This window comes from Puma concolor, chromosome C2, assembly GCF_028749965.1.
Source record: "Puma concolor isolate L17-30 chromosome C2, mPumCon1.1.hap2, whole genome shotgun sequence".
In the NCBI taxonomy this organism is placed as follows: domain Eukaryota; kingdom Metazoa; phylum Chordata; class Mammalia; order Carnivora; family Felidae; genus Puma; species Puma concolor.
Genome location: NC_141675.1, coordinates 93,264,746 through 93,288,028, shown reverse-complemented (window position 1 = coordinate 93,288,028; position 23,283 = coordinate 93,264,746). Strand labels below are relative to the sequence as shown.

The following is a 23,283-nucleotide window of genomic DNA, read 5'->3' as shown; positions in this document are numbered from 1 at the left end:
AGCATGTGATAGGCACTTAATGTTTGTTAAATAAATTATTTGTTACAAATCTTCTCTCCTTCTGTTTTGTATTTTAAGAAATTAGAGCCTATGTATGTACCTGGAGGAAGTTTGCTAAATTGTAGCCAGCGGGGATAATAGAAGGTAGGGAAAGGGACACGTAATTCAGGATGGTGAAGTACGTTTAGTTTTTTGAGTCAGAAATTTATATTTGAATCCAAGCTGAGTGATTTTTATTTTTAAGTTATGACCTGGTAAACTTGAGACTCTGAGTCTTTATTCCCTCATATGTTCTATTTGGATAATACTGTTGTCACAGACTTGGCTGTGATGAACACATGGGAATATTTGTGAATAGTTGTCTTTGTTCTTTAGTGGTTTCTAAGAGTAGATGATCAAATGTGTTATCACTGAACTCTTATTTTTCTCCTAATCCCATCATTTATCATGCTTTGCCTAAGAGTCTTTGAGGACTCATTTCACCCTCTTGCCACATTCTTAAATCTTGCTTGCATGTTCCCTCTTATGTAGCTTGGTTCGCTGTTGCCAATTTTTGCCTTGGTCTTGAAAGGAAAGGTGGTACAGAGCTCTGAGTTTCAACTTGTTTCTTCTCTCACGCTTAAGTAGTACCTTCTGTACACACTACATAGTGCAGAGTGGTCCAGTTACAAGAAGAGTTGGGTATTTATCATATTGATTATTTAACAGCAGCTCTCCATCAGGAGTATTTGTTAAAATTCCTTGTGGAACTCTTAAAATTTATATTCCCGAGCACACTCCAGACCTATTGAGTCAGCATCTCTTGGCAGAGCCTGGGTATTATTTAAAAATAATTATTATTTAAAAATAATTTCTATGTTAACACTCAGTTAAGAACTGGCTGCTTGTTGGAAGACCATCTCAAGCCACTAAGATCAATATTTATAAATGTCAGTTTTGACGATCTCATGTTCTTTCTCAAAATCTTTTGATCACTTTCCTATTACTCAAGAATAAAGTCATAATGAAGCTTGGCGTTTAAGATTCACTATGACCACCCTAGTTTATCTTGTTAATTCTGTTTTTTACCATTCTTCTTATTACCTCTATTCCTAACTATACTGAAACTACAGTTGAGTATTATTTTCAACTACCTGATTCTCTTACGATCTAGAATGTCCTGTTCTCCTCCCCTTCCCTTGATCTCTGTAACAGTTGCTTTTCTTGTAAATTCTACCTTAAACGGTCCATCTTCCATTGTGCTCTCAGCTAGAAGTCATAGTTCTTTGAACTCCCGGACACTTAATGTGCTTTATTTTCACACTGATCCCAGATGTTGATCTCCAGATATCTTTCATCTCTACTAAACTTTAAGCTTCTTGAGGGTAGATTTTGTGTCAATGTGTGTTTACCACCACCCACTCAGAAATACCCTTCTACTAAGTGTACTAAGTAACCCCCCACGAACCTCCTCCACTGCCACCTCTGATTTTTGGAAAGTTGATTTGCATTTTTTAATGTGTCCTGAAATTTATAAAAATGCTGCTGGTATGTTAAGGTAGTCTTAAGTCTTTTCCCATAAAATACAGAATTTCTTATTTTTCTTCTTGGATGCCAGATCTGGCTTTTGACAGGCTGGTTCTTGTTTACAACTGTGTTTTGTGGTAAACATAGGACTCAAGATGTCAGGCCAACTCTTCCTCTTGTAATGTTTGCCAGACATGATAATTGTTGGGAAACAGTACTTCATGATTTTGTCACGATATGCATGTCTTCCAAGCAGAGGTACCAACTGCCTTTTTTTGGGACTATTTTTTCCATGGATGTTTATATAGTGAGCAGCCTTGGAATATATATTGCTTCTCTCCTTAGCAAGTGTAAGTTTGCTTATTGTTCAGAATAATAAAAATAGAGTCTTTCTCCACACCATGCTTTCTTAGTGTCCAAGATAATAAATATAGCATCACCCTCTAGAGCAGAGGACAGGCATGTTTTTGCCCAATATAAAATAGTTCAGGAACTTCCGAGTCTCCTGTAACATAACCCACTGCCTGTACAGTTGTCACCTGGCCCTCTTTGCGTCACCCAGTGGGAATTGGGGCTCAGGGAATTGGCACAAAAGCTGACACTGGCTATTGCTATTGCCATGAGTAATAAAGTTCTTTGTTTCTGACCTAGAAGTCTTATGTCTTTCTCCAGCATCCATGAAACCACAGGGTAACTTGGTAGCTTACAAGTAGGGTAAAAATCTCAGATCTTCCACAGTTCTCGACAGTAATATAAAAGCCACTCTTTTCAGAACTGCAAAATAGCCCTGCTGTAAATAACTCTTGTTAAATCTTGGTTTCAATTAAGCCTGGCTCTGGAAATTTACCTGGATGAGGCTAGAATTCCTTATGGCTACATACTATCTTCTCTTTCGTCCCATTTAGGGGGGTTAAAAGACTGTTATTCTGAAATTATATTCTATAACCGTAATCTTTTTTTCTTTCTCTTTTCCCCAAATAAAAGCATTGCTATTTTATATGGAGGAGCTACACTGACAAGCGTGTTGATTTGTTTACTTAAAGGTGAAGTTTGGAATATATATGCTGTCTTCAAAAGAAGTGGGATATTTGTGAGGATTTTTTTAAAAACTTTGGTTGTAACATGATAATTTTAATGATAAATAATCTAATAAACTAGATAAATAATATGTGTTGGATGGTGACAAATGTTAAGGGGAAAAAAAGAATAGGGCATGGGGCGCCTGGGTGGCTCAGTCAGTTAAGCATCCGACTTCAGCTCAGGTCATGATCTTGTGGTTTGTGAGTTTGAGCCCTGCATCGGGCTCTGTGCTGACAGCTCAGAGCCTGGAGCCTGCTTCGGATTCTGTGTCTCCCTCTCTCTCTGCCCCTCCCCCACACACTCTCTCTCAAAAATAAACATTAAAAAGAGAAAAACAATTAAAAAAAAAAAAGGATAGGGCAGTGGTGAAATGTTAGATACAGTTGGCTAAGGAAGGCCTCACTGAGGTGACGTTTAAGTAAAGACCTGAAGTTAAGTTAGGAGACTAGCCATTTGACTATGTGGAGGGAAAACATTCCCAGGAGAGTAAACAAAGTGTCTGGTGCAAGACATTGAGGAGGCTGGGTAGTGATGCTTTGAAGACATACATTGAGAGGATTTATAGTGTTCCCATTTGTCTTAAATGTCTTTCTGTGCCTCACCAGAGCACTTGCTTTTAGGTTTATCTGTTAGGTACTTCTTGACTTACGGAAGGGGATTTTTTCCTTTAAAAGTATTTTTGAAAGCTACTGAATTAGATAATTTTTCTGCAGTATTCTCTAGTTCTCAGTGGTGGTCTCTGTAAGTGCCAGTCTTTCAACAGTGATGGAAGTCCTACATCAGTGTGTTTTTTCCCCTTAACTTTTGTTTTAAATGTTTATTTATTTTTGAGAGAGACAGAGTGTGAGCGGAGGAGGGGCAGAGAGAGAGGGAGACAACAGAATCCAAAGCAGGCTCCAGGCTCTGAGCTGTCAGCACAGACCCCAATGTGGGGCTTGAACTCACAGACTGCAAGATCATGACCTGAGCTGAAGTGGGGCACCCAACCAACTGAGCCACCCAGGTGCCCTGAGTGTGGTTTTCTTTTTTTTTTTTTTTTTTTTTAATTCAAGTATTTGAGAGCTGATTTTAGACCTCACTTAAATGATTTTTCACTTTCACATAGTTTATATTTATATTTCCGTTGAAGAGAAGAGGCTGAAGCAGCCAGGAATAGTCAGAGAATAAGAGAGCATACCAACTAAAACCTCTCTAGCTAAGGTTACTCATTATCCTTTGTTACTAAATGTAAAAGCTGGTTTTCTATTCTTGTTGATCTTGAAAAATTAACACCACACCATTTCCTCCTTGAAACACTGTCCTGTCCCTCTGGTTGTACCATTTGTCTCAAGGCTTCTTCTTTCCTTGGGTTTATACCTTGACTTTCTATGCTGCTCCCTCCTATTACCCTTTTTGGCTACTCAGATCTGCTTAATGGCTTTAGTTACCTCCACGTTGTTGATTCTCCTGTCAGAATTTCTAACCCCCATTCTTGAGCTCTAAGCAGTTATTATAAGTTGGCTTCTAACATATCCATTTTGATGGCCATTGGTATATATGGATTCAGATATAAAAAGCAACTTTTAATCTTTTCCCTACAAAGCAAAAAAAAAACCTGTTCTTTCTCTCTTTAATTGGTAAATAGTATCCTTGTCTAGTTACTTAAGCTAGAGTCTTTATTCTGGTGTCCATTAGTCAAAGACCATCAGGTGCACACCCATAGGTAAACAAAGTTGGGTTTATTGATGCTTTCTATAGCAAGGGAACCCATACATCATGAGGAACCTGGAGTGTCTCAGTAAGACCAAGCTGGACAGACTTAGAGAATTTGGGTTTTTGTTAGGTAATTTGGGGAGGATTAGGGAAATGGTGGGGGTTTGCTTTGCTTTGGGTGCTGTTAAAGTGTAGGGATAATTCTGTGATTGGGTGTTTTAAGAAATCTTTTCTAGGAGAAGAGGACAGGGTGAAGCTAGAAGTGTAATTGGTAAAGAAGCATTCATTCATGTTAGCTGGGATTTTTTTATGGTTGTACAGAGACCTTGCTTTTGTCTGTACTCAGACAGACTCAGACTCAGACAGGCTTGGTTTTGCCTCACTCCCATCATGGACACAGAAGACCTTGTCTGATGTTGGTGATCTGTGAGATTCTGTTTGACAGAAAAAATATCACAACCTAGCTATGAGTGCTAGGCCACATCCCAGCTGTGAGGAGCTGCTTTTGTTTCTCTTTCTCATTTATTTGGAATAGATGTAAAAGATCGGGTACCATTTTGGCAGTAGGAAGATGGATGAAGAGTATTTTAGACAGGGTATGTGAACAAAGAATTTACATGATATTGGCTGTTTGTGTGTGAGGAGCAGCAAAGAAACTTATTCTACTTGAAATATGTCAGTAGGATCTAGTGTTACGTTGAGGCAGAGATGCCTAGTTTACTTATTCCTTACCAGGAAAAGAGGGGTTTGAGGGGGTTATGTATCAATCACATACAGAGCTTTTTAAAACTAAATGTTTGTGTGCTTACTGTGCACCAGGCACTAAGGACATAGGTGATCTCTCTCTTTTTTTTTTTTTTTTTTTTTATTTTTATTTTTTTTTTTTTTTTTTTTTTTTTTTAATTTTTTTTTTCCACGTTTATTTATTTTTGGGACAGAGAGAGACAGAGCATGAACGGGGGAGGGGCAGAGAGAGAGGGAGACACAGAATCGGAAACAGGCTCCAGGCTCTGAGCCATCAGCCCAGAGCCTGACGCGGGGCTCGAACTCACGGACCGCGAGATCGTGACCTGGCTGAAGTCGGACGCTTAACCGACTGCGCCACCCAGGCGCCCCATAGGTGATCTCTCTTAATCCCTCAAGTAAATTGGGTTAGAAATGAAGGATGCATATCTCTGGCTTTGGGGATAAGAACCAAACTAGAGATCCAAGTGGGATTAGTGGTGTGGACTGTTATGTAGTGTAAGAGTATAAGTTTCAGCATAATAGTTTGGGTTTGAATCCTGCCCCCTACACACAATTAGTAGTTGTCTGATCTTGAGCGAGTTACTTAACGCCTTAGAATCTCTGAATTTTAGATTTAAATGGGCAATAATTACACTAGCCTTACAGTGTTGGCAATAATTTAGTAAGTACAAGGTATATACAACAGCTGCTGTAACTACTTTTATTGGCTGTGTGACTTCAGACCAGTCACAAAACTCCTCAGAGCCTCAGTTCTGATATCACTTTAGAGAATTAGTATAAGATCAAAAAGTGTACACGAAAGCATTTTATATACAGAAAGCACTATACAAATAAAATAAATATTAATGTCTAGGATATCATCTCTCAAGTGTTTGAATTTACTTGGCAGGTCAAGGACTGTGGTTGGGTTTTGATGTTTTGGGGTCAAATTATACAGGGTTTGAGTATTAGGATGAGAAATTTAGATTGGATGCTGTGGACTTTAGAAATTCAGACACTGGATAGACTTTAAGAAGAGCAGGGGGATGAGAGGACAAAAGTGGTGGCATAGGACAAAAGTTCTTGGAGTTGGAGAGCCAAGAACGTGGGGGTGGGGGTGGGGGGGCCAAAGACCAGATCAAGGCAGCTATTTCAGGCTGAGTCGTGGGGGCCTAGATTAGTGAAATGACAGCAGAAATGAAAAATCTGAGATGTTCTAAGGAATTCTAAGGAATTACTACTAATTTAGTTACAAGTTCAATGTGAGGGATATAGAAATAAGAAAAATAAAGACTTCTTGAACTTTAATTTGGAAAGGGATAGGTTAAATTTGTTAGATACAAATGGTTAATAAGTTTGAAGAAATAGCCTCTGACAATGTACAGGATGCCTAGAGACTTGGCTTTAGATATTTACCTGGCTTTCCTCATAATGCAGGCCCCAGTTTGTAATGTGCAAAAGGAAGGCTTTTGGAGAAGGGTGCAGGTTTCAGTGGTCAGTTGTAAAGATTTTGGTTTTAAGTTAAAATAAGTGTAAACATGTTAGAAATATGATTAAAAACTTTGCTGTGCTGCATTTAAAGGTGAAATTACTTTAAAATGGATTTAAAAAATGATAGATGGAAAGATACATGATAAATGTTGATTGTAGAATCTCGTTGGTGGGCAGGGGGATGTTCACTATAAAATTCTTTCAACTTCTCTGTATTTGAAGGTTTTAATAATAACATGCTAGAGGGGGATGGAGATATAAACTGTTTGCTAAAGGCTAGTCTTGAGAATTTATCTTGCCTGACCTGAGACTTTTGTTTTCTCTGTAGGAACTTTCCGCTGTACTTTTTGCCATACAGAGGTAGAAGAAGATGAATCAGCAATGCCCAAAAAAGATGCACGCACACTTTTGGCAAGATTTAATGAACAAATTGAGCCCATTTATGCTTTGCTTCGGGAAACAGAGGATGTGAACTTAGCCTATGAAATACTTGAGCCAGAACCCACAGAAATACCAGCCTTAAAACAAAGGTGAGTGAATGTAGGCCCTGTGCTCTTATGAAGAACACTTTTAAGTTTGCCCTTGTTTTAACCACCTGTACTTTGGGGAGCAGAAGTGAGTAAGTAATCTACCCAGGAGACTAAAGACGCATGTTACATAGATTCTCAGCTCTACCACATTTGTCTTATTGTGCCCGTGATGAAAGTTGTTTGTACTAAATGCAGAGCAGTGTGGGCCTTAGGCAAAATCTTTAAATAGTCAAGTTTGACTTCAACTATTCACTCAGCTTTGACCTGCTGCAACTCAGCCAGTTGTTAGCTAATCCTAAATTGGTGGTGACTCTTGGGGATATTTGAATTTTCCTAGCCAAGTTCTGAAGGATAAAGTTCTTTAAAGAATACGGCATTTGTTTTTTCTTTTTTTTTTAAGCTTTTTAAAATATTTATTTATTTTTGAGAGAGAGAGACACACAGAGCACGAGAAGGGGAGGGGCAGAGAGAGAGGGAGACACAGAATCTGAAGCAGGCTCCGGGCTCTGAGCTATCAGCACAGAGCCCAATGTGGGGCTCGAACCCACGAACCATGAGATCATGACCTAAGCTGAAGTCGGATGCTTAACCGACTGAGCCACCCAGGTGCCCCAGCTTTTTTTTTTCTTTGAAGCATTTTAACCATACATTTCTTGCCTTCCTTAGTTTTCAATGCAACTTCTTTGAAAGTAAAGTATAGTAGGTGTGACATATGAGATAATACCTTCTTTTTAATGTGTTAATACTTTTTACTGTGGCTCCCTGTTTTTATTAGTATACCTTAATGTTTGAATTACAGAAGCAACCTTAGTTTTGGCATACTGCAGAAAGTGGTTTATATTCTTATAAGAAAATCATAAATGTGAATTGGAGTTAGGGGGTGTTTTCCTACTCTACCGCATTTCTTTCTTCTTTCTAGTGTCCACCTAAGGGCTTAGAGTTTATACCCTTGCATAGCAATTATAACTGTATGCTGTTCAGGAGTTCTCTCAGTATTTTATATGCTCTGGTGCTAATGTTATAGAAAAGCCAGTTCTGGAGTCCTGAGCAAATTGAGTTTCTTTTGGATAGTTAAAAAACAATCCAATTGTATAGAAACTTTTGTATTTATATGTTGTTACTAATTTTCTAGTCTGGCATCATGGATCAGTTAGGATGCCTTTACCTGTGATTATGGAAAACCAAACAAAAAGTAGCTTGAACATTCAGTAAGAAAAATCTGTCTAGTGTGACCAGAAGTGCTGAGGTAGTACAGTTCAATTAATTTCACAGCTCGGTTATATCCTCAAGGATCTATGTTTATACTCTGCTGTACTCGGCCTATTGGTTGTCCTCATGGAACCATGAGGGGAGCTAGCCTAAGATGGCTGTGTCTTTATAGGTATCACATGTAGAAGAAAATGTCCAAATGTAGAAAGAGAGACTGTTTCTTCCTGGTGTCCTAATTTAAGATTGAAGAAGGCTTTCCCAGAGGACAAACTTCATCCTACTCTATCCTAACATCTCACTAGCCAGAATTATTTATATGTATATTTCTAAACCAGAATCTGTCAAAGGTAGTGAGATCACATGATTGGTATTTAGACTAGTTAAGGTTTACCTCCTAGGGCTGGGGAAGGCCCCTGAGTCCTTTGGAGCAAACAGCCATCTGTATTTGAATAAGACCAATAAGCAAAGAGAGAAACCACAATTGGTAGGCAACTAGTATCATCCACATCACAGATAGCCTTAAATTTTTGTTACTGGCCTTTGGTCTCTTATCAAGTATTTATTTTGTATATCTTTTTCTGTTGACTTCTGTAATACTGTAACTCTGATGTAGAAGCCTATGAGGCAAATTGATTTTGCAAAAGCATAATTTTCTAAGCCTGTGTGTTATTTCATGTTGAAATATACCTCAACATTCTCTAATTGTTTTCTACACAATGTAATTCTATCTGCAGATTATTCTTGTGCTTCCTCCTCTGAGTACAGTTATTTTCCTGTTTATGAAGATGCTTTCCCACTACGATAGCATTCTTTCACCACCACCACTGACATCATGCCTCTAATATTCCCCTCCTACTGCAATTCACCTCCATTCCAGGACATTTATTTAGATATCCCTCACTCCATACCAGAGACAAATCTTAGTGGTACAGTGATGCTAGAGGCCCAACAGCAGCTCTGTATCTAGTCACCTGGTTTCTCCTTAGGAATGATGGTTACTTCAGGGATGAAGAAGGATCAGGAAATAAAGGAAATAAATGATCAGGAAAGGCTCTCCAACAGGTTGGTCACTAGAGAAGAAAGGCAGAAATGGGGGCAGGCAAGAGAGATAGAATGGGATATCTGGAACTGCCAGCCAGAACTATGTCCAGTTGTTTCCATGTGGTCAGGAGAAGGACCATTGGAACTAGGTTAAAAGGTGTTACCCTGGTGGAGATGGCCTCACCACGCATTTGACAAACTCCACTGCCTGGATATGACATCTTGAATGGGGTATGGATTTAGCATTTCTGTACTGTAGGATCTGTTTTGGAGGATAACGGTTCTGTAATAGCTGTTTTGCCTTAGGCATAAGAAAAGAAACATCAGTAGAGTGGCATGAGCGCTCAGAGATGATAGTAATTCATTGATTAAAAAAAAAAAAGAAAAAAGACAATTTAGTTTGGTTACTGATCTGTAACCAACTAAATTCTAGCTTATCCCCAGGTTAGAAAACCGAAGGCACCTGTGAAGGGCTGTGGGTAGACTTAACCTAAGAGCTGATGGACGGTTATAGCCCTTTAGCAAGTCAACCCATTGGTGATATTTAAAGTCTTTCTGTCTTTCTTAAGTGGAAATCTTTTCAGTAATCTCTTTTTTTTGTCATGTTACCTAACTGTCACCTTGAAGATCTTTAAAATTTTAGTTTGAAATAATAGTCCTCCCTCACCCGAGTGAGTTATATGTCTTGAAAGTTCTAAAATTTCTTAGATAATGTAAAAAGATTCAAAACTCAATTGTCACTTTTGTCATCTTTAAGTAGAATGTGTACATTTTTTCCATAGACGAAATTTAAATATGCAGAAGAGGTGAACCTACCTGTCTCATCTGGGTTTTCTTTAGTGTCACATTTGCTGATAATTTAGATTTGTCTGTAACTGTGGTGAAGGTAGAGATAAAAATCTGTACAGTCAATTCTCTTTGGTTAAAAATACCTTTTAAAATTTTTTTTCCAAATTTAAAAATTGGTTTAACTTGTGGTCAAATACTTCCTGCTTCAAACTGGAGTAAAACCAATATTTAGTTTCTACAATGAAGTACTGAAAACAAAGACTTTTTAAAAGTAATCTACTGCTAATATTTGTTTTAAATGTCCTCTTCTTTTCCTTCACTCTTCTTGTTCTTCTCTACTCAAGTACTGAATACTTGTTGACCTTCAGAAGATAGGTTTCAGACTTAATGCTAAAGATAGAGCATAGATGAATACTATGTATTCTAGATTTTATAGCAAGAAACAATAGCTTCAGAAAGAGTAAGTCATCTAAGAGTCTGGATGAAGGAGACAGATAAGGGCAGGGATATAGTTGGCCAGACCAGAGCTAGAGAAAAATTGAGTGCGTGGAGACAGAAAAGGCATAAGCTAGCTCATGGAGGCACGTTTGGGACAGACCGGCTCAGTACAGCAAGATAAGGATTTTGGCTAAGGACGGAAGAGACATTAAAAGGAGTCCAGGAAACTAAGTGAGAAAGGAGAGGGTCAGAATATAGAGGGAGCACAGAAACATATAAATGAAGATCATTGTATTCAGAGAAGAGAGAAGAGATGAGAAAGGAAAGTATATGCACAAGGGAGACCAAAATTCAAAAAGCAACTTATATACCAGAGCAAGCAGAGTCAGATTATAGCAAAGGCAGTGACATAGCCTTTTAGAAGACAACATGGAACTAGGAAGGAGATAGCTATGAGAGTGACTAGGAACAGATATGGATTAAATTGAGACATACATAGTAAAGAGTGCAAAAAGTAACATTAGATGAATGCAGTAAGAAAGAAAAGGTAGGAAGAAGCCAGTTAATTGCAACCGTAACAAGACTTTTAAACTACAAGGTGCAAATAGACGGATTGGGTACAGAGAGATGCCTAGTAGGCCCAGAGTCAGAGTGGGAGAGCAGATAACTGGGACAAAGTCTGTGAGACAGAATGGCACAGCCAGAGGCACGGATCAGAATGGTTTGGACAACTGGAAAGAGCACATTTTTTTGATAGCAAAAGTGGCAGTGAGCTTGTAAATATCCAGAGGGAGAACAGGAGGGATAGAATAAGCCCATGATTACCTCCAGAGGGTGATTAGACACAGTGTTCCTAGGTTGAGATGTAATGGGCCAAGCAGATACATGGATGGAGATCTACATCACAGAAATCTCGCATAAGCATGTAGTAAAAACAAAACAAAACAAACAAAAAACTCAAGTAGATGTTAGCGGGCCCAGGAAGAAGAGCAATGTAGTAAGCAGAAATGATGTAGGACCAAAGAGAAGGGAAAATAGTGAATGATTTCTGAGAGAGAGAAATACAGGACATATAGCCAATGAAGAAGTGTTCATTAGGCTGAGATGAGACAGGGCTCCACACAGTCTAGGATCCATGGAAGAGATTCAGAGGAAAATGGAAGAGAAATAAAGGAAAAATGGGCTACAAGAATCAGTCAATAGATACTTGAGGGAATACAGCAAAAGGTGTCAAAAGATACAGTACAGGCACTAAATAAGCAGGTAGTTCATGAAACATGAAGATAGTTCATAGGGATAAAACATAGCTTTCTAAACAGAGATGGAGGGAGATCTATGCATAGAAGCTGATGCAAAAAAAGTATCAGTAGCAGGCAGAGAAAGACCAGGCATAAGCCTAGACACACAATCAAGTACATTCAAAAGAATGTGGAATGGACTGAAAGTGAAACAAGCAGATAAAACAGGGAATAGCAGAAAGACTGAAAACTTAACTAATAGGAGATAACATAAGTGACTAGAGAAAGATAAGGAATGATCAGGCCTGGAACAGGCTAAGAAGATCATGGGTGGCAGAGGTAAAAAGCAAAAAAAAATAGACTGAGAAATAGATCATGGTTACTGCAGGGTAGAAATAATGGTTGGGGATGGATACAAGAGTCAGCATAGGTACAGAAATGGAAAGATACAACTCAGTAGAAAAGAAGTTAATTGTGCATAATGATATGTCTTATTTGGTGAATAGCAAGAGGGGAACATTAATTCTAAGTTGAGGCTGGTTTTGTAGAATACTTTGCTAGCTTCTCGGCACACAAAGAGGAAAAACACACAGAACCACTTTGAATCATTCTTGGTTCAGGTGAGAGAGTGTTTTAAAAATGTAACATGTTTTGTTTGTTTGGGTTTTTTTTTGTTTTTAAACAAAGTACTCATGAAAGGTATAACAGGGATTTTTGCCAGACTGGTGTCTTTAAGTGGATTATGTCACCTTTATTATTGTCTCTTCTCCTTAAGTAGATTTACTGAGATATCTTAAATTATGAAACCTTATTAATTTGTATATATATCAGATGATCTAGTGTTTGAGGAAGTTAAATACAAATATGATACACTGAGTTATAAGAGTTTTCTCAGAATTGTTTAAGCATTGTGTACATGATTGCTAGATAGCATTTATTTGTAATTCTTCAGTAACCACCCCACCTCCCCCCGCAACTGCACTTGTTTTCCAACACCAAAACTTTACTTTTTCTTCTTTCTGCCCTCTTCTAATCTTTTTTATAGCAAGGACCGTGCAGCAACCACTGCTGGAGCTGCTGGCCTGGCAGGTGGGCACCACCGGGAAGCATGGGCCACCAAAGGTCCCTCCTATGAGGACTTATACACTCAGAATGTTGTCATTAACATGGATGACCAAGAAGATCATCGAGCCTCACTAGAGGGGAAATCTGCCAAAGAGAGACCCATTTGGTTGAGAGAGAGCACTGTCCAAGGAGCATATAATTCTGAAGAGATGAAGGAAGGTAAGAGTAGAAGTCAGTAAAATGAATATCTTGGGTTCAGTGGAAAATGAACTTGACTTAGTGGGCAGTTCTTAGTTTTATTGGTAATTCGTTATGTTTGTTTTATAAAACGTGCATTATAGCAGGAAGTAAGAAATTCAGCAATAAGCATTAAAACCAACAAATATATATTTGTATTACCCTTCAACTTAGTTGAAATGATAAGTAGACCCTTTTTAAATCTCCATTTTCAGATTTAAGAAATTACCATTTCATTGTCTTAATTTTGTGGAAAAGTGCTATTATGTTCAAAGTGGACAAATTCACCTCTTCTTTATTCTCTTGTTGCCCTAACTTCTGCATTTTTATTTCTCTGAATTGGGAGCCAAAACTATACACTAGTCCAGACTCTTATATGTTGTCTCCTCATGAACACTAAGGAGTTTGTGCTACCTGAAATATATAAAAGTTTGTGCTACCTGAAATATATAAAAAGAAGCTACCTGAGTAAAGGATTATGGATTCTTACCATCCAAGAAGATTGACAGAACTCCATATTAGATTTTAGAAATCTCAGTGATCCGTAAAGGGTTGAAAATTACATAATAACCAGCAGTTTGAAAATTACGGCATTTTACTTTTTAAAACTTTAAGGATTCAAAGACTTTGGGTGGTGATGTTTGGGAGTATATAGAAAATACAAGACTCAGACTGGACAAAGATTACTCAGAAACTGGGAAGCAGAGATGAAAAGGAGTCTGTACCTCTGGTTATGTTTCATCAGCATTAGAATCTATGTGATTCTATTCCCAGGTTATGCATCATTTCTAACATATCATCTGAGTATTGTTCTGTAATGGTAAAGAATTATCAGTAACTGAAAACCTCTTGTGTTTTGGTATTTCTCTAACTTCTTTTCCCTTTATGATTTGCATTTCTTTACTAATTATAGCATACTGTGTATGCAAATAATTCAAAAAGTAGTGTGGAGTTGGGTGGTGATGGTAAAATCAGGTAATACCTCTACTGTGATTCTCTTTGGTGTTTGAATTCTAGTTGGAAAAAAAGTTTTCCTTGGGAACGATAGGGCACTCTCTAGCTCCTTCCTGCTGATTAGCTTGGCTCTGGTGTTTAGTTATTTTGATTCAAATTGTTTTAGATTATATAGGAGTGAGGCTGTGAACTACTGAGGAGTCTCGTTTTCTCCAACTTGGCCTCCTGCCTGTTCTTAAAGCTACCAAACCTTTTCTTTGAACTTAGAAACAAAATTGAATAAAATAAGTCTCACAAGCTTAACATTCGATGTGTTCAGTTCCTAGAATGATAGAATTTGAATCATAAAGGCCTTTAAAAAGTCATAGTTTACCCAATTCAGACTTGTCAGTATTTTTTCCTATATAAAATAGGATACTAAGATGTCTAAATTTGTCTTCTTTAAGTTTTATGACAGAATAGGTTCTGTCTAGTGAGTGTGAAGTGAGTCTTCTTTGTCCAACACTTTTTTAAAGTGTTTATTTTATCTTAGAGAGAGAGAGAGAGAGAGACCAAGTGTGAGCAGGGGATGGGCAGAGAGAGAGGGAGACACAGAATCTGAAGCAGGCTTCAGACTCTTAGCTGTCAGCACAGAGCCCTATGGGGGACTTAAACTCATGAACTGTGAGCTCATGACCAGAGCTGAAGTTGGATACTTAACTGACTGAGCCACCCAGGCGCCCTTTGTCCAACACTTAATTTTCCTCGGACTTCAAGTCATTTTAATATCTTTCAGAATTTTATAGATTCTATCAGGTGCTCATTAGTATACTGAAAGCTGCTTTCCTTATAAATAGTCCTCTTCCCCCATTCCACCTTCATCTACATTTTTTGTTTTATTTTAATTGTCTTTTTCTGGGCCTTTTCCAACCATAATATACTTAATATCCAGCGACCAGAACAAAATATGTTGTCCATGCATAGATTCATCATTAATGATTTGAGTTTTACTTCCAGTATCCTGATTTTTACCTGATGCTTGTTGCTCTGTGTCTAGAAGCATATTAAGACCAACAACTTCAGAAACATGTGCAGGGATTTTTAAAGACCCTCCCTTGCCCTGTATCAGATAGCTTGGACCAGGTCTTTCAGTATCTTTTAGATTATTTTTTTGTGGGCAGATTTTTTACACTTGCCAGTATAGAAAGAAATCTGCCAGTTTTCTGCCATTTATACAACTTTCAGCTCCTCTTATGTGTGTTTTTTTTGCCACTAGTTTGGCCTTTAAGCATCCAGAATTGCTTAGCATCATCAGTGAACTTGACAATTTCCTGTTATATACATCTTCTTTGTAATTTATAACTCTATTAAATAAGACTGTGCTTGGAACTAGTGTTTCTACTTTACCATCCAGAAATTTGCTCATTTATCCTTATTTTCTTTCTGTCTTCATCTGTAACAGAATGGTTCCTTTTTTCCCCCAAACCTCTCAAGACCCTTGTCATAAATCTTTTAGATGTGACTAGTTTATGAAACTAAATTGCTTTGCCCCTAATTTTATATTTACTTTAAACATTAATCAAAATCCTATGTTGGTAATAATATTAGGCTTATTGGAAAATTCTTATCAAAGCAATGATTGCTTTAGAGACAATTCCTTGTCTTTTTTTTCCTATCAAAATACTGCATTGGCAGTAAGGGCTCTGCGGGCGGGGGGGGGGGGGGCAGCCTCAGCCTTCGGCAGTGTTTTAAAGTAGTGAAGTTTGACTTTAATTCTCATTGTAACATCCATGATACCAGAAGCCTATTTTCTCTAACTTGGAACTTCTTGAACTTTTCTTGAACTTTCTCTAACTTGAACTTTTAACTTCTCAGTTCCTGTTTCCCTTTCTGTCTCTTAGTTGCCTATTCTCTTCTCTCAGGAGTTCTACACTTTCTAAATTGTCCAGGGTTACACTAATCCATCCTAGTGTGTTAATGAGAAGATGCTTTCACTTCATTCATGGCCGGAGTTGGTCATTTCTGGGCTTTTTTTTTTTTTTTAAGTTTATTTATTTGCTTTGACAGAGAGAGAGCATACGTGTATACACAGTTGGGGGAGGGGCAGAAAGGGAGACAGAGAATCCCAAGCAGGCTCCACATTGTCAGTGTGGAGCCCAATGAGGGGCTCAAACTCGTGAATATGAGATCATGACCTGAGGCCAAGTCAGACACTTAACTGACTGAGCCACCCAGGTGCCCCATTTCTGGCCTTTTTGTTGTTGATGATGATGATAGATAACACTAATCCAAGTGCCAAGTTTATTCTAATGGCTTCACAGATATTAAGATATTCACTTAATCCCAAAAATTATCCAGTGACGATATACTATTATTTTTTCCCTCTCTATACTTGAGAAAATTGAAGCAGAGAGAGATGAAGTAACTTGGCCAAAATCATACAGCTAATAACTGTTAGAGTCAAGATTTGAATCAGAGAGTTAGGTTCCAAAGAATATTTTTAATCCTTTTATGTTTTATTATTTAAAAAAACTTTTTTGGGGCGCCTGGGTGGCGCAGTCGGTTGAGCGTCGGACTTCAGCCAGGTCACGATCTCGCGGTCCGTGAGTTCGAGCCCCGCGTCAGGCTCTGGGCTGATGGCTCGGAGCCTGGAGCCTGTTTCCGGTTCTGTGTCTCCCTCTCTCTCTGCCCCTCCCCCGTTCATGTTCTGTCTCTCTCTGTCCCAAAAATAAATAAAAACGTGGAAAAAAAAATTAAAAAAAAAAAAAAAACTTTTTTAATGTTTATTTTATTTTTGAGAGAGAGAGAGACAGAGTGTGAGCAGGGGAAGGGCAGAGAGAGGGAGACACAGAATCTGAAGCAGGCTCTAGTCTCTGAGCTGTTAGCACAGAGCCCGATGTGGGGCTCTAACCCGTGAACCGTGAGATCACGACCAGAGCTGAAATCAGACGCTTAACCAATTGAGCCACCCAGGCGCCCCAATTTTTTTAATGTTTATTTATTTATTTTGAGAGAGAGAGTGCACCCACAAACAGGGGAAGGGGCAGAGAGAGAGATAAATTCCCAAGTGGGCTCTGCAATGTGGGGCTCAATCCCATGAATCATGAGATCACAACCTTAGCCAAAATCAAGAGTTGGACACCCAACCAACTGAGCCACGTAGGTGTCCCTAATTCTTTTATATTTTTTATTTTAAAAAAAAAAAATTTTTTTTCAACGTTTATTTATTTTTGGGACAGAGAGAGACAGAGCATGAACCGGGGAGGGGCAGAGAGAGAGGGAGACACAGAATCGGAAACAGGCTCCAGGCTCTGAGCCATCAGCCCAGAGCCTGACGCGGGGCTCGAACTCACAGACCGCGAGATCATGACCTGGCTGAAGTCGGACGCTCAACCGACTGCGCCACCCAGGTGCCCCATTCTTTTATATTTTTTAAATGGTAGTATATTTGGTATTCAGAATACAGAATACCAATGTTTTTCTTTAATTTTTTTATGTCTAATTTTTCATGATGTGTACACAAAGTGATAGGTATGTGGTGAGAGGAGCTTTGTTCCTAAGACTAGATTCCTTTTTATAAAGAGTTCAAAGTACCCTTAGTTTGTTTCAGAAAAATAAAGCTGCATTTATTCACCAATTCATCAAATATTAATTCAGTGCCTAAGAAGTGATAGGCCGTATTCTGGGTGCATGGAATATATCATTGAATAAAAAAAGTAAATATCTGCTTGTGGAGAACCTACATCCTGGGAAAGGAGGTGACAAAGACAATAGACATAAATTAGTATGTTGGAAAATAAGTGCTATGGGGAAAAGAAGAAAGCATTGGGAGTATAGGATGGGGTGAATTAAAAGAAGGCAACATTTGAATGAAAACATAAAAGATATGAAAGATTCAGCTATGTAGATACATAGAGGAAAAATATCCCAGGTAGAGGAAACAGGCAGTACAAAGGCCCTAAGGTAGGAGTGAGTGTGGTATGTGCAGGGAATACCATGGGGGCTACTATGGTAGGAGTAGAATGAGCAAAGGGAAAGAGAAAAGGTAAGTAAGTGAGCAGGAGGGGTTCCAGATAACGTAGGACTTTAAAGACCATTGTAAAGCTTTTGGCTTTTACTTTCTAAGTAAGATGAGAAGCCACGTTTGTGATTTCCTATTTTGCCAGCTACTGTGCTTGTTCCTTCACAGACATAATTACATTTGTTCTTATCCAAAGCCCTGTAAGATAGATGTTTTTATCACTCCATTTTACAGGAAAAGGTACCAAAGTTCAGAGACTAAAAACTTGCCCAAAGCAGTGTAGCTTGCATGTAAAAGAATGAGGATTTGAATCCAGACTGTGTTACTCTTAGAACCCATGCACTTAAACCATGCTACTTAAATTCCAGTTTGTGAGAAACATTTTGAATCTCTTATGGACAGTTGTTCAAAAACTGGAACCAGTGAAGTCTGTGTTACTTTATAATAATGTATTTAAATATTAAAATATTACATATTTTATTAGTTATAAAGGAATGCCTTGTATATTTAAGGATATTGATTTTCTGGGTTTTTCCTTCCAGGTGGCATAGATATAGATGCGTTTCAGGAGCGTGAGGAGGGCCGTGCAGGGCCAGATGATAACGAGGAGGTCATGCGAGCACTGCTCATTCATGAGAAGAAGACCCCCTCTGCCACAGCAGGCTCAGTGGGGGCGGCTGCTCCTGTCACTGCTGCCAATGGCAGTGACTCGGAGAGTGAGACCAGTGAGTCAGACGATGACTCCCCACCTCGACCAGCAGCTGTGGCAGTACATCATCGGGACGAGGACGACGAGGAGGACGATGAGTTTGAGGAAGTAGCAGATGACCCCGTTGTTATGGTGGCTGGCCGACCATTCTCCTACAGTGAAGTGAGCCAGCGGCCAGAGCTAGTGGCCCAGATGACACCAGAGGAGAAGGAAGCATACATAGCAATGGGACAGCGCATGTTTGAGGACCTCTTTGAGTGAGCTTTCCCTATCTTTTCTTCCTTTCTCCAATGCTAATTTCAAAAAGAAATTCCCTACCTTTGAAGAAAAGTGTTTAAGTGGTGTTCTGCCTTTCTTGAAGTAAAGAGCTCAAGAATAATGGGAGAGAAAGTTTGATTTTTATGCCAGAAGCTTCCCCAAAGGTAGGTTGGCTATAAGCATTTCCTTCCCTGTTATTACTACAGTATTAATACCTTGCTGTATTTCAAATTTACCTAATCTTTGCCCCATTTTTCTCCCCTTCTGAAATGAATGCAGGCAGTCTTCCTGTCTGCCTGTAGAAGCCCACTATGATAGGTTATACGAATTCACTGATCACCTCCGTTTTGTTCTCACCAAGGATTCCCAACAGTTCCTGGTATTGCTGCCAAGAAGTTTGGCAACAGGCGAATCAATGATGAGTGACAGAAAAAAAAATCTTAAAACTTCTTATTGCCACACAGTTGAGGATTGGAGTCAATATATAAGACTCCGATGAAAATTTGTGTCTTTCGAGCTCACTTGACTGATAGTGTGTTGTTTTGCTTCATGCCTTTTGGTTTGGCTGTTGGATGATAGAAAACAGAATGTATACTTGGTAAGCCCTTGTGAAATTAGGAAAAAAAACATGGATATCGGACGAGTTCCTGTACAGGGTTGAAGAGTGGAGAGCATTGGGAACAGTGCCTTTTAGAATTGCCTGAATTTGTGCTGATTTGGACATCCTTTATGGAAAGCTGAGACTGGTTCCCTTCTTTTTCCTATCTTCTACAGTGGTATAAATTGTTGAATGAGGCCATTCCAGCAGAAACAGCATATAAAAATTATTACTCCTCTCTTTTTTTTCCTTTCTTAACATCATTGAAGGCCTTCTTTGTCTCTCTTTTGATTCTTGTCCGACATGGTGTTTTAGAATACATCTAGTGCATCGTTGAACATTGTAACCTCAAGGAATGTAGCTTACTTTTGGTTCTGATGTATAACATGGTATTATTCCCTAAGGCAGAACTTTAAAAATAAAGACTATTCATGCAAGGGTCTATAGCAATTGTATTTTTTTTGTAATATTTTTCCTTGCATTATAATTTTTAAGTATTTATCATATTATAGTACACGTGTGAAGATAGATTTTAGAGTATCTGAGCCTTGTATGAAGTGATGTTTCATTTACTTGGGTTGTATTAATGATTGAATATTGACAATAAATCTATTTTATACCGACCAAAATTTGTTAATTTCTAGCTCTGTAACATCTTGGAGCATAATTAAAATGAATACTCTTCCCATTAAAACAGTGTTTCAGACTTTTTTCTCTTAATAGTTCTCTTTCAAATAACAGATACAGTTATATGTGGTCTAAGTTTTTCTGGCAATAAGCTGCCTTAAGAATGACTTTTATGTATGTATCTTGTATATATGGTCCTATTCTTATCCTTTTAAACATTGTTTTTAAACTTTCATAGTTCTAGGAATAAGTTCATTTAAGTAAAATATTAATCAGGTTATTTATTTATTTATTTACTTGCTTACTTGTTTTTATTTAAGTAATTTCTATACCCAACATAGGGCTTGAACTCGCAGACCCCAAGATCAAGAGTCACACACTCTTCGACTGAGCCAGCCAGGTGCCCCTAATCAGATGTTTTAAAACATAGTTGTAAGTGAACTGTCAGCTCTTTATTTCAATGAATGATTGTTTCTTGCTATTTTTTCTTGAATCTAACTTGCATGTTCTACTTTTGAGAGCTACTGTTCTAGTTTTTCTTTCCTGTTATCTACCAGCCTCTTAAAGAATCATAGACTAGTTGCATATTTCTTTCCTCTCCTTCTTACAGTCTGTGTTTTGCCCTATACTACACTGAAATGGCTTTGTCCAGTGTAACAGCCCTTTATTTCTCAGTAATCCATCTTTTCTCCTTGAAACATTTTCACATCCTAGCCATTATGCTGTCTTGGATCTCCTTAGTTCATTGGCTATTCTTTCTCAGTCTTCAAACTTTATTTCCTCCTCTGCTGTATCTATGCTGTATCTTTAAGCATAACTCAAGGCCTAGTTCTTTCCTTGTGTGTGTGTGTGTGTGTGTGTGCGCACGCGTGTGTGTAATTTGTGTTACAAAAGAATGTCACAAGTGAAGACACAAGTATGAATAAGTATCTAGTGCAGCAGTGTTTGAAATAAAATATAGATACATAAATATATTAAATATGCATCGATCAGGAATTAAATCATTTTTTCATGAAGTTCTGTAGCCATTAAAGAGAATGTATTGATAGGCAAAGATATTCATTATGTGTTAAGTATAGAAGGATTCTGGTTTTCTACATGTGTATGTGTAAAGAAGAAAGTATCTAACATAATACTTACTATGTGCTTTACATCTGTTAACTCATTTAATCCTTTATAACAAACCTATGAGGTAGATATTTGTATTCAAAGATACATATAATAAGAGATGACAGTTACTGTGGTCTATGGGTTATAGTGGAAAAGATATTCCCATTTTGTAAAAAGAATCAAGTGGACATTTAAAGAAGCTCTTGTAGAAAATATGCAGTAGAATTAAAGAAATAGAGTGACAAAAGCAAACTTTATGTTAGACTAGGATTTTTAGGTGTGACTTACTTTTTTAAAATCCTGGGTTTATCATTTCCTTTGAGAAATATCTCTGATTTTATGCCCAAAATTAATAGGAAAATATAATTTAATGTGTAACATTTTGGACATTACCCCCTATTTCTATAATATACACAGGGATTCGATAGAGTTTGATATTCTTTCATTGGACAGATTTATGTGTGTTGAATTGCACAATAATCTGGTGAGAAAAGCCAGTCAGTGACAGCATGACCAAACATGGGAGCCCTGCCAATTATCAGTCTCTGAAGCTGTAGTAAGGGCAGGCTCACCAGCAAAGTTGGTTGATAGATGTAGTCAGTGTCTGTTGACCTAAGAATGGCTGGAATTGTTACATGCAACAGCCTGTAATAAGGATTGGCCAGGAACTCATCGTCTCTGAGTGAGTTATTATAGCTCTAGTATCAGCTGCCCAGGTGTCCCAACCTTTCACTGTCCATTAAGATTTAAATAAAGAACACTTTTATTGTAATATTATGGGATACTTCTTACAATATCGTTTCTCTTTTTCTGGTGGGGAGAGTTGTGGAGGGGGCTAGTGTGGTTTATAGTCTCCTGCTCTGCCTCCCTGCTTTCCTGGCTTCTCCACATCTCCTCCACACCACCTATACCAACTCCCACAGTGCCAGCAACACAAGTCCATGTAGCATATACTCACTCAAGTTTTTACAGTAGTGGGAAGGAGATGGGCAATGAGAGGGCGTTTTATCTCAGCACTGCAGTGTCAAATATAAGAGTAGATCATATATATCCTTGTTCTTAAAGAGTTTCTGCCATCCTTACCTGTCTCATCCCAAGTCCTGCCTTCAAATCTTGCTGAAATTTCAGCTTCCTGTTTCCCTCTCTTCATCACACCTTTTTTTCCAAAGGTCTTGGAAAGTTATAAATGTATTAGAGAAAATAACTTACTTGTTTTATTCCTATTTCAAGTAGTGCCTTGAAAGCGCTTATATCCAAAGTGGCCTATCCAAGATGGTTCCCTAACCAATGGGCCATCTTCCCATTGCTAAGTGTCAGCATAAGAGGTTAATTGGCTCTAAAAGGAACAGTTTTCTTTTTCCACTACACTAAAAAATATTATTAATTATACTTTGCCAAAAGTCAAATGAATAACAATGATGAATAACAATCTTGGCCTTCAGATGATCCATTACCTTATATCTGGTAGAAAACTGCTTTAATTCTATCTGCCCTTGAAGTTGAAGCCTCTTTCTTTCTTTCTCTCTTCCTTCCTTCCTCTCTTTCTTTCTCTTTCTTTCTTTCTTTCAACAGAGCATGAGCAGGGGAAGGGCAGAAAGAGAGGGAGACACAGAATCTGAAGCAGGCTCCAGACTCTGAGCGTCAGCACAGAGCCCGACGTGGGGTTTGAACTCAGGGACCACGAGGTCATGACCTGAACTGAAGTCGGACACTCAACTGACTGAGCCACCCAGGCGCCCCTGAAACCTTTTTCTTATTTACTTGCCTGCTTTCCCCAAATAGTACTTATGGAATATTGCTAATACTTAAGGAGTATTAAGTTTAAATTACCTAAAAATTTTTTCCAGGGGTGCCTGGGAGGCTCAGTCAGTTAAGCAGCCAACTCTCGATTTTGGCTCAGGTCATGATCTCATGATTTGGTGAGTTTGAGCCCCTTATTGGGCTCTGCGCTGAGAGTGTGGAGCCTGCTTGGGATTCTCTATCTC

The 23,283-nt window shown here is 38.4% G+C and overlaps 1 protein-coding gene across 6 annotated transcripts in view; it reads left to right on the top strand.

The window, feature by feature from the left end:
- GTF2E1 (general transcription factor IIE subunit 1) overlaps nt 1-20,255 on the top strand; it is a 37,245-nt gene extending 16,990 nt beyond the window's left edge. For all 6 annotated transcript variants that reach the window (XM_086675323.1, XM_086675321.1, XM_025913352.2 and 3 more), the window contains exons 3-5: nt 6,824-7,025; nt 12,786-13,024; nt 18,539-20,255. In XM_086675323.1, coding sequence (XP_086531449.1) covers nt 6,824-7,025; nt 12,786-13,024; nt 18,539-18,966 — 869 coding nt within the window. In that variant the 3' untranslated portion in view covers nt 18,967-20,255. The remainder of the gene's footprint in view (nt 1-6,823; nt 7,026-12,785; nt 13,025-18,538) is intronic.
- Nucleotides 20,256-23,283: the final 3,028 nt, after the last annotated feature.